Raw genomic sequence first — 16,336 nt, 5'->3', positions numbered from 1 at the left:
AGGGAAGGATGTGTCAGACTGGGAGAGAGATGGCAGACACTGCTCTCATAACGCACACTTAGCGCTTCCAGAGCTTTCATCAAGCTCACTTTACCGGACAGTCCAGCTGTTTCTTCTTGTTTCCTAGTTGGTAAAAGATGAATCCTTCACTGAAAGGATAGCCAGAAGGAAGCAGTGGTTAAATGGATTACTTGCATATTTAGGAACCCACTGGTTGGTATTGTCATGGACACCAACCATTGTATCTATTTAGTTGATTTGGTCGTGACTATTTAAATGCAAATTCAACCTTGAAAACTCAAAGTAAACTTAGTGAAACACATTAACTTATTGCAAAACCACTTGATTTAGTCATGAACTATTGTTTCTGCTGTAATATTGGAGAGAAATCAATGCAGTTCAAATTTTAAACTGTATAAAACAACAATGAATGGTTTCATAATATTCTGTTCATACATGGCACTTTAACCCTGAACAATGTCTCCCTCTGTAAGTGGAGTGCAGGTTAGGGTTAGAGGGAAAACTTTGTCTGCTACTTTAACAAAGTGCAGAATCATATTGCCATCCGAATTCAGGAATCATTCATGTTTTGCTTATGTAGAATTTACATTAACTTCACTGGCCAGATTTGTTGAGTGGGGGTTTCATGTCTTTCCCTGGACAGCCGTTTCCAATAAAGAACTCTCAAGCTTTTTATCTCCACGTCAAGCTCACTTAGGTACCTAATCTGCACTAATACTCTCAGAATTAAGTAGGAGTACAGGGATGGGGGGCTAAATTCCATTAGTTATGTCGGTAACAGATGAAATTGAGTACTGCATCTAATGAAAAGTCATAGTACTTAAATTATCACCTGGAATAATTTATTGTCAACTTTGGATTCTATTTTAGCACAACATATTCTGATATTTTGGACTCATGGCATACTTGGCCTAGTTAGATTTGGTTTTAAGTTACACAGTACATGCAGTACATTCGAAACCTAAACCCACAAATAAGCACTTAGAAGCCTCACATACACAAGCTTTTATCAATAAAGTCAGAAACAGTAAAAATAGCACACGTGCACATGTATGAATTCAGTTAGCTGACAGGATTTCTATGTACCTTTCAGTATCATCAGGAGGTGGCTTACATTTGCCCAAAAGAGTAGCAGCGGTACACAAGGCGCTCAAACACTGGAAGTTGAAAAGCGCTTCTCCTCCGCACACAGCTTTAATTCTGCCAGAACTGTGTGTGCTTTTGTGCTTGTTGCACTGTGGAGGTGAATGTAACTAGGTGACAGGCTGTGAAGAGATGTGGAGTTTTGACTGTTATATTTCATATTTCTGAAAAGGAGTGCTCATTCTGCTCCTCACTTCTTTTGCAATTCTTTGTTAAACTTCTGTCAGAAAACTTTTTTCCCCCAAACTTTTTCATTGAGTGCTGTTAAACTAAACTCAATCCTCTTGGGTCTAACTTTGTCATCTCTGCTGCTGTTGCTCAGTGCAGAATAAATCACATCGGGAGAGGCAAAGCTAAATCAAATATTTATTCAAATCAACACTTAATTGTTGTCATTAGCTGTTGTACTGGTGAGCTTCACTGCTTTGTGTGTAGCTTTGAATATGACACTTTGATATGATTTTTATTTATTTAATTAATTATGTATTCATGTATTCGTTTGTTTATTTTGCCCCTGGAGAGGTCAGGGTCGACCACAGAGCAGCAGCCTGGAGCTTTTTTGCTGGGACGATGCTTGCATGTTAGACGGCTGCTTGGAACATTGTTTTCTAATTGAAGGACGGCCATCATCAGTGTTATTTGTCAGCAACAGTGTTTGTGTCATCTAAAAATATGTACTTACTATTTTCATTCATATGTAAATACAAGAATAACTGTGTACAGGACAAATCAAGCGGACAAAGTCACTGTGAACACTAAACTTTCCAACGAGCTTCCTGAGGGCAGGTCTCTTATTGTCAAATGTAATTGTGACCTAGTCCGTGCCGTGTTATTACTGTCAACAGCAGCGAAAAACAAGCTGTCGTCTTGTCATGATCTCGGGAAAGACTGCAGGCTAATCAGCTTACCCTGTCTGCCTTAGTAGGTGACGCTAGACACTGCTGTGGATCCAGATGACACATGGTGGAGGTCAAGTTATCCCTGTTTCTTTCAATGAGGGGCCCAGCACCAAGTCTAATACTAATTAGAAGCAGAGCACCGTTACTGCACATACTTTATGCACCAATCAGGGGCAGGTTGAAACATGCGAAAGGTGGGCCTGGACTGGGGCACAATATTTATTGATTTATCTGATTTTTTTATGGGATATTTTGTCTCTGGAAATGTTTCTGAGTTTTTTCCTTACTTAACATGTGCAGAAGTGACTTTGAGAGCATTTGTTTGTGGACCATAGGCTGTCACGATGATTCAGCAGTGACCCCTCCCAAGGCCCTATCCCTCCACCACATACCAACACAGATCTTTCCAGGGTGCTTTTGCACCATTAGCCCCACATGGGTAACAGCATCCGGCCCAGAGAGAGAGAGAGACAGAGAGAGGGAGCGAGAGAGAGAGAGAGAAAGAGAGAGCGAGACAGTGAGAGAAGGAGAGAGACAGAGAGAGAGCGAGAGAAGGGCTCGGGCAGGCAGTTGAACTACTGGCATGGTGAGCTTGCCCTGTAAAGGGCACATGCCTCCCTGCGCAATTATCCACTGTGCATAGAAACAGCACCCCCACCCTAATCACACACTCAGACACACACAATGGTTTGACCAACACGACTAAAAATGGACACTGAAAGAACGAGGCTGGGATGTTAGGATCCTCACACTGATGTGGGATTGACATTGATGTTTCCTTACATTGTGTTTGTGAAATTAAAGATGTGGGGGTTTTAACAAATATCCCTAAGGAGGGTATCAAAACAAGCCCAGCACATGTGAGTTCGTCAGCTGGTATAGTGCATGTAGCATGAGATCATCACTGTATCATGAAAATTCATGCTCCATGGAGTCTCATATGGTCTCGTCTCTCCTCTCTTGTTTTGCAGGCTACTTCAGTGTGCTGTCTGTGGTACTGAAGACGAATAACATATCACCATGGACCGACGAGTTTGACAGTAAGAGCCAATGACCAAACACCCCAACACAAAAAGACCATGCAAATGACATGTCTTTTTCACATCAGTCTTGAATTATATTATTGATATTATAACTCACTCTTTATCTATCCTGCAGAAATTGAGTTATCGTGTTTGATTGAGTCCATTTCTACAAGCAATCCCAGAATTGAATGGAAGAAGATCACAGACGGTGGACCGAGTTATGTGTACTTTGACAAGAAGATCTCAGGTAATGTTTATCAAATCACTCAGTGTCTTTTATATTGTATGTGAAAGACACAGTGTATTTATATATTTTTATTTTAATGTTTACATGTATCTCTGACATTGGTGGACATGTTTTTTTTTTCTCCTGACAGGTGACCTGGAGAACCGAGCAGTGATCAGAGAACCTGCCACATTAGTGATTACCAACGCCACAAGATCAGACACAGCAAAATATCGCTGTGAGGTCACTGCCGCTGATGATCAGAAGTCATTTGACGAGATTGTGATTGACCTTGTTGTAAGAGGTACTTGGACTTACCTTCAACATCAACCTGTGTGTGTGTGTGTGTGTGTGTGTGTGTGTGTGTGTGTGTGTGTGTGTGTGTGTGTGTGTGTGTGTGTGTGTGTGTGTGTGTGTGTGTGTGTGTGTGTGTGTGTGTGTGTGTGTGTGTGTGTGTCATAAAGGTTCTTGTGAATGCAGAAAACAAGCTATTATTGTGCCCTGCTTAGCGATTCACACTTTGGATGCTGTAAGATGAAACCGTGCTGTAGGTCGCACCAGCCCTTTGGCATACATATGAGGATGCGTTATGACTAGACCTGCCCAGCTGCAAAGGCGTGTTCTGGGCTATAAGAGGAAACCTCTGAAACTGCATCTGCTCTGAATTGCAGTTCTAAAGAAAGCAAGAGCTTGTTTTTGGTGGCGTTTTCTGGCACAGGCAAAAAACCATGCGCCCGTCCGGCCCTGTCAGTGCAGTCAGGCCAGTGAACCATGAGGGGTCAGGGTGACATGGGTTTTGAAGGATCAAAGTCAATCATAGGCTGAGCAGCATCATGGAGGGATGGTGTCAGTTGTTTCCTCTCTGTGATGCTCAGCAAATGTAAAAACTGTGAGTGCCCAGTACAGTGACAATGGTCATATGTTTTGTGTCACCGCAGTGAAGCCAGTGGTGCCCAAATGCAGTGTCCCCAAATCGGTGCCTTTCGGGAAGCCAGCTGAGCTGAGCTGTTTGGAGGAGGAGGGCTTCCCCAAGTCTCAGTACCAGTGGTTCAAGAACAGGGAGGAGATTCCTGATGACCCGAAGACAAGCCTCAAGTTCTTCAACTCCTCATACGTTCTTAATGCAGAAACAGGAACTATGGTTAGTATGCGTGCGCATGTCACAAGGGCACACATAAGCAGTAAGGGCGGGGCAGCAGGGATGGTGGCCTGACGCCCAGGGGTGGGGGCAGATATTTTGGGGAGACAGTTGATGGTGCAAGAGGGCTCGAGCCACGAGGGGAATCTGCTGCCCTCGTTTGCACATTCCTCAATTCTCTCTCGCTCGCTCTCCAGCGCTGCTCGATCTGCTCAGTGCTCTCTCCTGTCAACCTTCATGCTGGCCTCTGAGATGTGACACGGTACAGCAACCTACGCTGCTTATGCACGCGCTCCTTATGTGATACTGTAGCTCAAGTCATATCTGTAAACCGATGAGGTCTGTTTCACTGTGCTCATCTTGTCTTGCCTGTTATTTTTAAACTGATCACAGATAACTCAGTTATCACTCTCCTTAAAAAAATCCCTTTCACTGATGTAGAGGGTGGAATTAATTATTAATTATTATTATTATTATTATGTTTTAGATTGGGTTGCATGGCAAAGTTTCAGAGTGATCATTTTGATTTGAATTCAATATCATATGCAACTTTGCCTTTTGCATTATTCTATGTTTTATTATTCTTGCAGTTTAAAGTTTTTCCCCGACCAATCATATTTTCTGTGTAAATACAATAATATATAGTGTCGCCATAAGGAAAATAACAAAAAAAGTTGTAATATTACAAAAAGAAGTTATACATTTATGGTAAATAGTCTGTATTTAAATAGAGCTTTTCTAGGCTTGATGACTGAAAACGCTTTACAGTACAGTTTTTGCCATTCACCCATTCACACACCCATTTACACGCACACACATTCATACAGTGCATCTACGTGCAGCTCTCTTTATGATTTTTTTGGGTTCATTATCTTGCCCAAGGACACTTTGGCATGCAGAATTGGAAAGGCAGATTGAACCGCTGACCTTCTAGTTAGAGGACGACTGCTCTGCTCCCCCCCGCCACCCACCCTTTCGAGAATAAAGTCGTAATTTTAAGCTACGTGTCATGTTAGTAGATCAGTCTGTTGCCTGTGTGTGTCAAATTGACGTGCATCTTGTTAAGTTATTCCTCAGCATAAGTTTCACAATCATCAGCATCACATTATCATAAGTATCAGGAATTTGAAAGGATTGTGCAAGAAACGGTGTCTATTCCAAATAAAGAACCAGAGTCTGTCGTGTTTAAAATGCACCACAAGCCTGCATGTAATCAGCACCAAAGGCCTGTCCAGTATGTTCCCTTAAAGATTGACAGTGCCCTGTAACAGTGTTAATTTACCATGTACACCTAATCTATACACATGTGTGTAAGTCTCCTCCTGCACTGAATCCCATGTCTCGTTTGTGACCACTGCATGAGCTCATTTATTCACTGTTTTATCAGAAGCAGTCAGCCACAGTCTAATTCGGTTAAATTTTCATATTTAAAGTCATTTTCTCTCTTATCCAAATGAATATAAATGTGGTGTGAATGTCACTCCTTCTCTGCTCACACGCACTATTAGTATTCTTCTTTCCATCCATGCAGCATGCACCATTATTCAGTTATTAAATCAGTCTGATTAGGCTGATTTTATTTTATTTTTTAAATTAAAAATAAATACAAATTCAGTTCAAATGTCTTGTGACAGGCTCTGTCGTTATCCAATCTGGTCTAAAAAACTTAAATAAACAAGGTTTGGATTTTATATAAGGGGATTTTTATTAATCATCATATCTAATCAGTTGCATTGTGATTCCTCCCATGCAGAAATTCCTCGCAGTCAGAAAAGAAGATGCAGGGGAGTATTTCTGTCGAGCGAAGAACGACGCTGGATACTCTGAGTGTTTACCCCAGATGATGGAAGTTTGTAAGTGCTACACATGCAGTGTTAAGATGAATATCCTGTGTGATGAACTATACTCCAACATGTCTTTTTAACATTAGGTTAAGCAGATGTTAGTGTTTAATTTCTCGATTGTTACTGGGACTCCACAGATGATGTTGATTTGTTGGGGATTCTACTGGGAGTGATGGTGGTGGTCATAGTGCTGCTGTGTATAACAGTGGGGATCTGCTGTGCATACAAGCGAGGCTACTTCTCCAGCCCAAAACAGGCAGGAAACAAGTAAGACATCGTCCCATTCAAATAAACAACAAATGCATGTATTCCTAAACCTATCATCCTCAGAACCAGCGTGTTCTCTTTGTCCTTCAGTTACAAAGTTCCAGCCAAAGGAGATGGAGTGGACTACGTCAGGACGGAAGATGAGGTTTGTAGATAACAGTTCACAATGAGTGCCTGTAGAAGTTATAAATTATACTGTGATAATGATATTAAAGAAGTCTAATCAGAGCTTCAAGTCTCTGCTGGAAAGTTGGAAAATCCATCCGTCAGCAGTACAACAAAGAACATAAATTATGGTTAATGGGCTAAAACATGCCAAGCTGCCTGTGAGCTCCTTTAATGAGCCACACCCAGGCCCCATATACCGATGAGACAACTGCGTTACTGAATTGAAAATCTGTCTTTGATGTTAAAAGTCGATTGAGTACTTGGCAAGAGGAAAAAAAATCTGAACTAAATTTGGGCTTGACTGTTTTTTCCTTAAAAAAGTGAACTGGCTCTAACCAGATTTGTCCAGGTTTAACTGCAATGAGTCATGATAAAGGTCCAAAGAGTTTCTGGATCAAAACTGGATATGATGTGGTTTAAGAAATGAATGTGATTGACACAATGTATGCCTTTGCTGTCTTCATGGGGCTGATAGCAGACTGAACTAAGTAAGAGGATGCAGTATATTTATTATGCAAGTAAAGGAACACATTGTATTTTTAACAGGATTCAGTATTTAGCAGCAGGTCATGTGTTTACATTCCTACATGGTATCAGTTGTCAGACTATTTACAGGTGTGAGAGGACACTAGAGACCAGCAGGTTCAAGACATTATATTATATTATATTATATTATATTATATTATATTATATTATATTATATTATATTATATTATATTATATTATATTATATTATATTATATTATATTATATTATATTATATTATATTATATTATATTATATTATATTATATCATATTATATTATATTAAATTATATTATATTATATTATATTAAATTATATTATATTATATTATATTATATTATATTATATTAAATTATATTCTAACATATTATATTAAAATCTATTAAATCATATTATATTATATTATATCATATTATATTAAAATCTATTAAATTATATTATATTATATTATATAACTATTGGTATCAGGACCATGTAGACCACATTTAAACCAGTTAGAATGTTTTGTCTTTACTTGTTCATGTGGGATTGAATCATAGATGTTTTATTTCAGTTATTCTTGTTGTAGTCGTCAGAAAAGTGAATAAAGGGTATATTGTTTCTGACAAAATCAGACCAAGTTGAGCCTCGTAGATTTACAATGGGATTAAGCGCATCTTTGCCTTAAAATGCTTTTTTTGGAAACAGGGCTCTGTTCCGCAGCTACCAGACAACAAGTATAACTCATCCCCTACTTAAGTGCTTAAATTGTTCTGTTCCTAAATTCCCTTTTTGTAGCCTAGCAGGAGAGATCAAAATCATTGCCAAACCACAAAGTGAACATACAGCGTCTCATCTTTAGTTTAGGGGCAAAAATCTGCATCTGCATTAATGTTGAATTTATGATGAATTCCTAACTGTTGCTCCTGTCCTGCTTCGTGCTCTCTACAGGGGGATTTCCGACACAAGTCGTCATTTGTGATCTGAGGAGGGAGAGGACGGTGACGGGCATTGTGCTGAGGGAGAGACGTGACGTGTGGGACCGCGCTCCACGCTGTCTGACCACGGAGCTGCCACAGTTCATGCTCTCTGCTCTCAGCATGACTGAAATCCAACCACTCAAGTTTGCCAAAGGTTACAAGATTTCACAGAACAACATGTACAACAAGCGGGGTGAATTTGTCAACTTCTCTTCTGCTAAATTATGGAGCTCTTACTTTACAGTTACTGCATGGTTTTCAACACTAATCGAGGTGGAGATAAGGAGTCGGCTCTTTGTTCTGAGAGGTGGAAAAGGAGGCGTCTCTCTCTCTCCTCCACAGTCAGTCTATTGTGACGCGTTTCTACTGTAAACTTCTAGCTTCAAACCTTTTGTCATTTGTAAAACGTTTCTTTTCTACTGTTGAAATTTGTCAGACTATTTTTGATGGAATATATTTTAAAATGCCTATAGATAAAGGTTTACTTTTATAAATATTTGTAAAATACTAACATGTGTTTTTTTATTATTATTATTATTTGGTTGTGGATGTAAAGAAAATGTGTTATACTTTAACCACCTTGCATCAAGCATTTACACCTTTGCAATCAGAGCAAAAGAGAGACAAACTGACTTGTATTAGCATATCGAGATGTGCTTCTTGATCGGCAGTCTTACATATTTTAATTTCTGCGCTGGGAAGGTCCGGTTTCTGTAGTGAGAGACTTCCATGTTGATGTTTATAGATAGTCTTAGTAAGAGGCTTTGAAGAGTGCCAGTCAAATGCTGTGAAACACTGTCCACAATCAGTGCTGCGTTTTCTTCTGTTTAAGTGTCCTTCTATGCTTGCTGTTCATCTTGTATATATTGAAATTAATGACCAGGTTAAAGTTTTGCTGTCATACATATGTTCAGTATTACACTATAATAACAATAATTATAATATTCATAATAATAATAATGATAATACAGGGTTTGCAAGTTAACCCTCCAGATCCAACCAAAACAAATTGTTCTTTGAGAAACAACACATGGTACTTGTGAACTTCACAGTGTAACAGCCTCTATGTGAATTCTAAATGGAAACAGATTGTATGATCACAGAACTCCAAGCGTTCAGGACCAGGTTGATTTATTATTTGTAAGCTGGAATTAGAAAAGGTGCCACCAACATCAGTGAAAAGGTTCCACCTCTTCAGTAGACACATAGTCAGGCACACCATCTTCTCCCACCTGAATCCTGCTGCACATCCTACTGATGTCCAATTAGTTTTTACTAATGCTTCATTAGAGTAGAGCTTGTGTAACATTTCTGACCTTAAGTCAGTTAGATGTAGGACATTGATTGATTGAAGCTCGTATTAGTCATCTCTCTCAGTGAAGCTGAAGGCTCTCAGACGTGACCCTACGCTTGAGTGGTACAGTGATATACAGCCATGGTCTGGAGGGTTAACACTTGTACTGATTGTATATAGATTTCCTCTCTCTTTATCAAGATTATGTAAAGTGGTGAAAAATGTACAAAAAAAAACAAAAAAAAAACATTTCCTATTTGAGGCGATATGAAACTCTTTCCATTTGTAAGGCTGAGAAAAGGTAACATCTTATCATATATTCATACCACATGAAGATGAGCAGTGCGGCAGATTCACGATTCCACAACTGTATCAGTTTAATGAGGTATTCAGAACAAACTGCTCACGTCTTCAAAGTTATATTATTTTCTGGCTTCTATTATTATTATCTATAATTTTCAACATCATTTTCTGCTGTTATTAACGTTTCATACTAAAGTTTGATAAAATGTTACCTGAGTACCAGTCATGGTAAGGATGATCAGCCCAACATTGCACATAGGAAGTTGTCAACACTGCTCAGTCTTTTTTTTTTCAAGTAAATATGTTGCATTATGAACCAAGAGAAAGAAACAATGTATCATGATACATAAACTTCATCAATGACTCCTGTTACAGGTCCATTACAGTTTATGGTGAGGTACAAGTCATGCAGCACCAGGATGCATCAAGTCCTCCTCTTCATTTCTACAAATGTCATTCCTCTTAAGTGCCTTCAGCCTTTTACATCGTCACAGTTTCTCTGTGCTCTCTCCCTTTTGTACATTTCTACAACGCTGTCAGGCTCGATGTTTGGCTTCAGTTAACCACAACACGTACGGCGTTTGAGAGGAATGATGCCACCGCTAAATTAACACCTACCGTCTTTACATATCTGCAATTTTTGTAAATAGTTTTTGTTTTCATAGATTTGAAGGTGCAGACACATTGAAGTAGAAATATATTAGTGCCTAAATATAGTTGGAATCATTTTTTTGGTAAAGACACACGGTACTAAGGCTAAAGAAAAAAAGGATAACCAAGTGGCAGTGTTTATATGATCTCTGTGTTATAAAAATATAGCAGTATTTTTTTCCATTTATAGCACCAGTAGTGTGGGGAGTTTTATTTTGAAAGCCGCCGCTGTGCCACTACTTTCAGAGTTGCATTGTCTCACAGCTGTATTATTCAAGTTCTATAAACCAGAGTTCATGCGACGAGTCGACCACACGCAGCAAACAGGGACTCGTGTGCAGCAGCTACATGTCAGCCCCCATCTCACCCTCACCTAGCCCTGAACGTGTGCGTGTGTGTGCTAAGCAGTTGTCAGGCAGAGGTGATAGAGATTATATTTGCATCACACATGGTGAGAGGGTTCCAAAGTTGTTCTGTGTTCGGGCCCACGTTAAAGCAAGATAACTCACCATCATCTTTCTGCTCAATGAAACACTGTTGCTGGTACATGTAAGAAAACAGGATTTTCTGAACTTAACTCACACACAGTGGAATGTCCCTTGAGGGACTGCTTTTTGTTCTTTATTCTTTTAGAACCACTCAATTTGTGATTAATAAACTCACTTCCTATGTTACTGGTGATGTCTGTGTTTGCGTTTTTCTTCGGGTGTTTTTGTGTGACATGAGGATTGTTCGTCTTCACTGCCAGTCGCATCATTTCAATATTTCTCTGCTTCTTCCAATCCTCCACTTCACTGTTTCCCGCTGTTCTAAGAAATCCTATTCAGTGTGAAGGTCGGCCAGTGTCCCACTGAGAGCATCTTTGTTGATCTAAAGCCGAAATCTATTAGTGGGAGTTAAGCCATTTCCATTTCCTGCCCTGAAAACAACTTTCTTGTTCCTTTCTGGTTACGGCCAACTGGCAGCAGGTTCCTGGATAAAGAGCTTTATAATCAATGAGCTCAGCAGGGATGATATATTGTAGTTTTCATCAGAGCCAGTGGACACTGTTGTTCAAGTCAGGAAGTCAATTCAAGCGTGTGTCATCTATGTCTCAACATGGGAGGAAAAAGCAGTTAAAAAAAAAAGTGATTTAGGGTGTTGAGTCTGATGAATAATCTCAGATTATAATCACCTGAAGAGCAGCATCAAACATTTAGTCCTTTCAGAAAAAAAGAAAGGAGCCTGGCTCATTCAAATTGCACAGTCGTCCTCAGAAAGTGGATGGAAATACAGTGTGACACTGTCACAAGAGCTAATGAGACAGAGCAGGCAGATCTGGGGTTAGTTTCCAGTTATTTACTATGACCTCTGCATCACTTCCCTGTCAGTTTAACATGATCAGTGTGTTTCTGAATTGTGTCAGTCTGATGGAGTCAGTCCTGATGGATTCATACAGGTCATGTGTTCTGTATCAGGCTGAACACGTGGGAGGGGTTGTGTCAGCTAGAGAGACAGCTAGAGTGAATCAGGAGAGAATATATTTCACTGAGGTAGAATGAGACGAATACTCAGGACACACGATCCACATTGTACATGTGTTAAGCGTAGGTTATCAAATAACAGCGTCAAAAATGACTCCTATTGATCATTAGCACCACTAAATTTATAGCACTGTACATTTTTATGTTTTAATTTGACATTTATGTGAATCTGAACTTCTTAAAAAAAATGTCCAGGTTATTTCAAGTGGTGCTGTGTTGGCTTGTTTTTAAAGGTTTGTACATGTTGTGTCTAGTAGGCGGAAAAATCTACCTGTATAAATTAGCCTGTATAAATTCACTGGGTTCTAAAATGTCAGGTTGCAGGGAAATCTACTTACTCAAATTTGAGTTGGGAAATTCAGATACAAAATTAAAATATAAAACATTCTAACTTGTTCCCCTTGTGTCAGATTATTACAAGTTGTTATGACTGATTATTTATGGAATCCTGGATGTTCACGTTTTTTTTCTTTTTAAGTCATCTCACAGCCACCATATTGACAATTTACGTAAATGTTTTGCTATTATTGAAATTATAAATAATATTTGAGTAAATCATTACCTATGCACTTTTGATTCATAAATTTAAGTCAAAGTTTTCTTACATTTTGTGTCCAGTCTGTAAAAAACGCAAAATACTAAAGGTGTATTAATTTACTGGTTCTAAAATTTCAGTTTTGGGAAAATTCTCCAGTTCTTCAAAACTAGCAGTGAAATTCAGACATCAAATTACAAAATGAAAACTTAAGCTGTCCCTCCTGCATCAGATTATTACAGGTTAAGATCATGTGACTTGTTAGTCACATGATCTTATCCTGACATGACAGGACAGACGGTTGGTTGGCACCTTTTAGGCTTCACTGATTTTTTTCAGCTGCCTGGATCTATTGGCAGAAATTTAATATAAAATAATCTTAGTGATGTTTTCACTAGTGTATTTCATCTTAATTGTAGGAATTTTTTTATTATTTACCCTAGAGGGGCGTCTCAGTTAATTTAACATAAAACTGCTCTTTGCTTCAATGGAGGCAGTCGCAGATATCGGACGATCTAGCGACACATTAATCTTTACAAGATAATCACAAGTTATCACATCACACCTTTGTAATCTCATCACTGGACCACGGCGAGCAGTGATGTCATAAATCCTGCTTGGACACGTGTTGAGCTGAGATTCAAGGAGGGGCACAGAGAAGCTGCTCCCTCTTAAATTGAATGTGAAGCACTCAGATCACATATCAGGGTCTGGACAACCCGACTGATTAGGTTTGCTCTACTCTACATTGATTTTAAACGGCAGTTACCACAGTAACTTAACTCATTAACCCCCAACATGTGGAGCTCTGCTGGTTATTATCACATAACAGCAGGCGACTGAGGCTAACTGGGCCTCTGCTATTACACTCAGGAAACTTGAACAGTCGACAGATTGAGATTAGTCAGGAAACATTTATATTAATCAGAACTTGTTTCTTAAATTAGAAAAGCAGTGTTTGACTAGTGCTGTATTAATTGTGTGTGTAACTTCATGAATTATTAATCTTGTTTAAGTTCTGTTATTTTTTTCTTTCCCTTAAGCACTTTGTAACTTTGTTAGAATATGATAGATAAATTGAGTTTAAATTATTATTATTATTATTATTATTAATTATAATAATGCCATATTATTATAGGTTTTATCAGTTCTGAGACTTACAACCAAAATTATTAATTAAGAAGAGTTTTTCTTGCTGCCAGTGTGCAGTGGTCCTCCTCAGGATGAAGACCCCGGCTCATCCCTTGTCTCGTGTGAAACACCAGTCAGATCCCATCAAATGAGTGAAGCCGTTCATTGTGACTAAGGCTGATCTCTTCTTTGATCCGGTGCAGTGGCCTTATGATGGAAACTGTAGCATCGGCTGATCTATCAGTGTGATCCAGATATCAATAGACACACACTCCGGTTTCTAGCTTCATTGGTCAAACACAGAGCTGAGAGTTAGACAGATAAGTGAGGGCAGACCACAGTGATGGGAGAAAATGTTACTTGACAGAGGGATGTAGCCTGTTTAGAAAATATCACAGTGTGATGTGATGAAGTGACACGTTGACAAGATATTTGTGTGTATCGGTGCAGGGCTGCAGCTGCCCCTGCTGCTCCCAACCCCACAGAAAATAATTGGTTTCAGCCATATCAGGACAGCTAGAGGGGCTCTGCTTGTTAAAAGGCATCCGTCCACACACACGAGAGACAGAGTTGTAAAGTTTCACCCATGTGACACTCAGATGTCCCCGCATGCTGTGTGTGGGACCATGTTTTTGTTGCTGTTGTTGTTCTGTATGAAAAGTGAGTCAGTGTAGGAACGTAGCTGCATATTGGCTCATGCAAGATAAAAGCCTGAGGGTAGTCATTTAACTGCTGTCAAGTTTGATCATAAAGCTTCTCACAAAGGAAGGATCTGCTTTCATAAGTCACAAGAACTAATTACACAGTTATGAGAATCTATTCCCAGAGGAACCTCGTAATGAGCTGAAGACACACACACACACACACACACACACAATTTGTGGAAACTGTCACATATAGATGTGTGAAAGTGAATGTAGTTGTCTTGAACTGACAAATCAGTTTACTGTCATATTTTGCTAATATAAGCTCCTTATTAAAAATACAGTTACTAAGGAGGTTATGCCCCCCCTGTCTATAAGGTTGTTAGTAGGTTTGTTTGTTAGCTAGATTACAGAAAAACAACTGAACAGATTACCTCAATACATAATGACAGGATGTGCTATGGGTCTGGGAAGAACTGATTACATTTTGGTGTGGATCCAGATCAGGGGTCGGTTCCAGGATATTTGTTTTCACTTTCTTTTACTTTGTGAGATCGTGTTTTTAACCTATCCAAGGTTTTACACAGGGAATAATTCGTGGATCTTGAGGAAACATAATCAGGGACAATAAGAGAACTGATATCTGTGATGTGTGTACAATTCACTGCTGTTTCATATAATTTAAGTGGAGTGTTTTTTACTGAGTGCCTTTCTAGTTTTTATAAAATAGCAACTGGGAAGTTTTCCATCCAATCAAGAATTCGAAATTGGGGTGAGGAGATGAATTTAGATGCTTTATAATGTAGATGATGATTTATTTTGACATAGTATTGTAAAATACTGAATAAATACTCAAAACGTCAAGAGTTTAAATAGAAAAAAGCTTGAGAAGTGACAGGTCTGTCTCCTGTTGTGATTCAGATCTGCCCTCTAGTGGAGCAGCCCTGTCATCACACAACAGTGTATTTGTGACAGAGTGAAAGCTTGAGATAAATTAAATCTAAAAAGAGGAAAATAAAAAACTGACAATAAATGTTACAGAAATAATTATTATTGAGAAACTCTTAGACAAAACAAAGTTAGTTGAACTCGGCTGTTATGATTAATGAAACACTGACCTCTGCTGGTTCACACTAGTACAACAGGCTGTCAGGTGGTTTTCAGTCAGTATGTTGACATGAAAACCAAAAGGTAAAGAGAGAAAGATCTTGGAAATGTGATAATGTTCATAGATGTTTTGACACTATTGTATATTATTCATTGACTCAATGGTTTTAACTGACTGTTTATTGAATTTAATGATTCAATTTTTATGAGTGTGGTGTATTCCCGACATTCTGGTACATTAATACATAGCATTTATAACCCTCATAAACAATTTTTTTATTATAATCAACATTTAAAAACAGCAAATGTCTGTAAAATGTTGTATTCATCTCAATTTCACAAGTTAAAAACTTTTTTATTTTATATTTTAGGTTTAACAAAACAACGGAATTTGTTCAGTTCATTGAAGAATCAGTCGGCATCTCATCAACCCATCAAAGACAACAGAGGTCATGATTATAAATTCACAAAGTCAGAACTAAATGACAAACTGATCTGCTTACTGTACTGAGTTAAATATAAAAGACATGTTGATAAATGAACATGAGATTTTACACTGTAGAGCAGTCTGGTATAAAGTTGACATGTAGTGACAGTGCAGGTTTTTCATTCCAGGAGCAAACGACAAGTGAGCAGAATTTATCCTTGAAATAAAATTTTGCCCAAAGAATTTGACTTTGTTTTGAATAAAGTTCTAACAATATATATTCCTTACTTGTATGAAGTACACAATATCTAATTTATCATGAGCTTGTTGTGGATATTGTTGGATGTCAAGTCTCATTAAAAGTTTGCATGTAGCCTATAGCTGATGGGAATGTTTATATCAAAGAACTATCGCACCACTTATCTACAACACATTTAAAGCTAAACACGTAATGTTGGTATCTTACCAATGTGTCCTTTCAGAGAAGCAGATGCCGATCAGCATTA

The 16,336-nt window shown here is 38.6% G+C and overlaps 1 protein-coding gene across 1 annotated transcript in view; it reads left to right on the top strand.

The window, feature by feature from the left end:
- The window catches only part of jam3b (junctional adhesion molecule 3b), a 34,921-nt gene extending 23,784 nt beyond the window's left edge, over positions 1-11,137 (top strand). The window contains exons 3-10 of the mRNA XM_061085356.1: positions 3,035-3,103; positions 3,222-3,335; positions 3,466-3,618; positions 4,253-4,455; positions 6,206-6,305; positions 6,434-6,563; positions 6,654-6,708; positions 8,187-11,137. Coding sequence (XP_060941339.1) covers positions 3,035-3,103; positions 3,222-3,335; positions 3,466-3,618; positions 4,253-4,455; positions 6,206-6,305; positions 6,434-6,563; positions 6,654-6,708; positions 8,187-8,222 — 860 coding nt within the window. The 3' untranslated portion in view covers positions 8,223-11,137. The remainder of the gene's footprint in view (positions 1-3,034; positions 3,104-3,221; positions 3,336-3,465; positions 3,619-4,252; positions 4,456-6,205; positions 6,306-6,433; positions 6,564-6,653; positions 6,709-8,186) is intronic.
- The last annotated feature ends 5,199 nt before the right edge of the window (positions 11,138-16,336 follow it).

This window comes from Limanda limanda, chromosome 14 (genome assembly GCF_963576545.1).
Source record: "Limanda limanda chromosome 14, fLimLim1.1, whole genome shotgun sequence".
In the NCBI taxonomy this organism is placed as follows: Eukaryota; Metazoa; Chordata; class Actinopteri; order Pleuronectiformes; family Pleuronectidae; genus Limanda; species Limanda limanda.
Note: the sequence above shows the minus strand (reverse complement) of the source record. Positions and strands in the feature narration are given on the sequence as shown.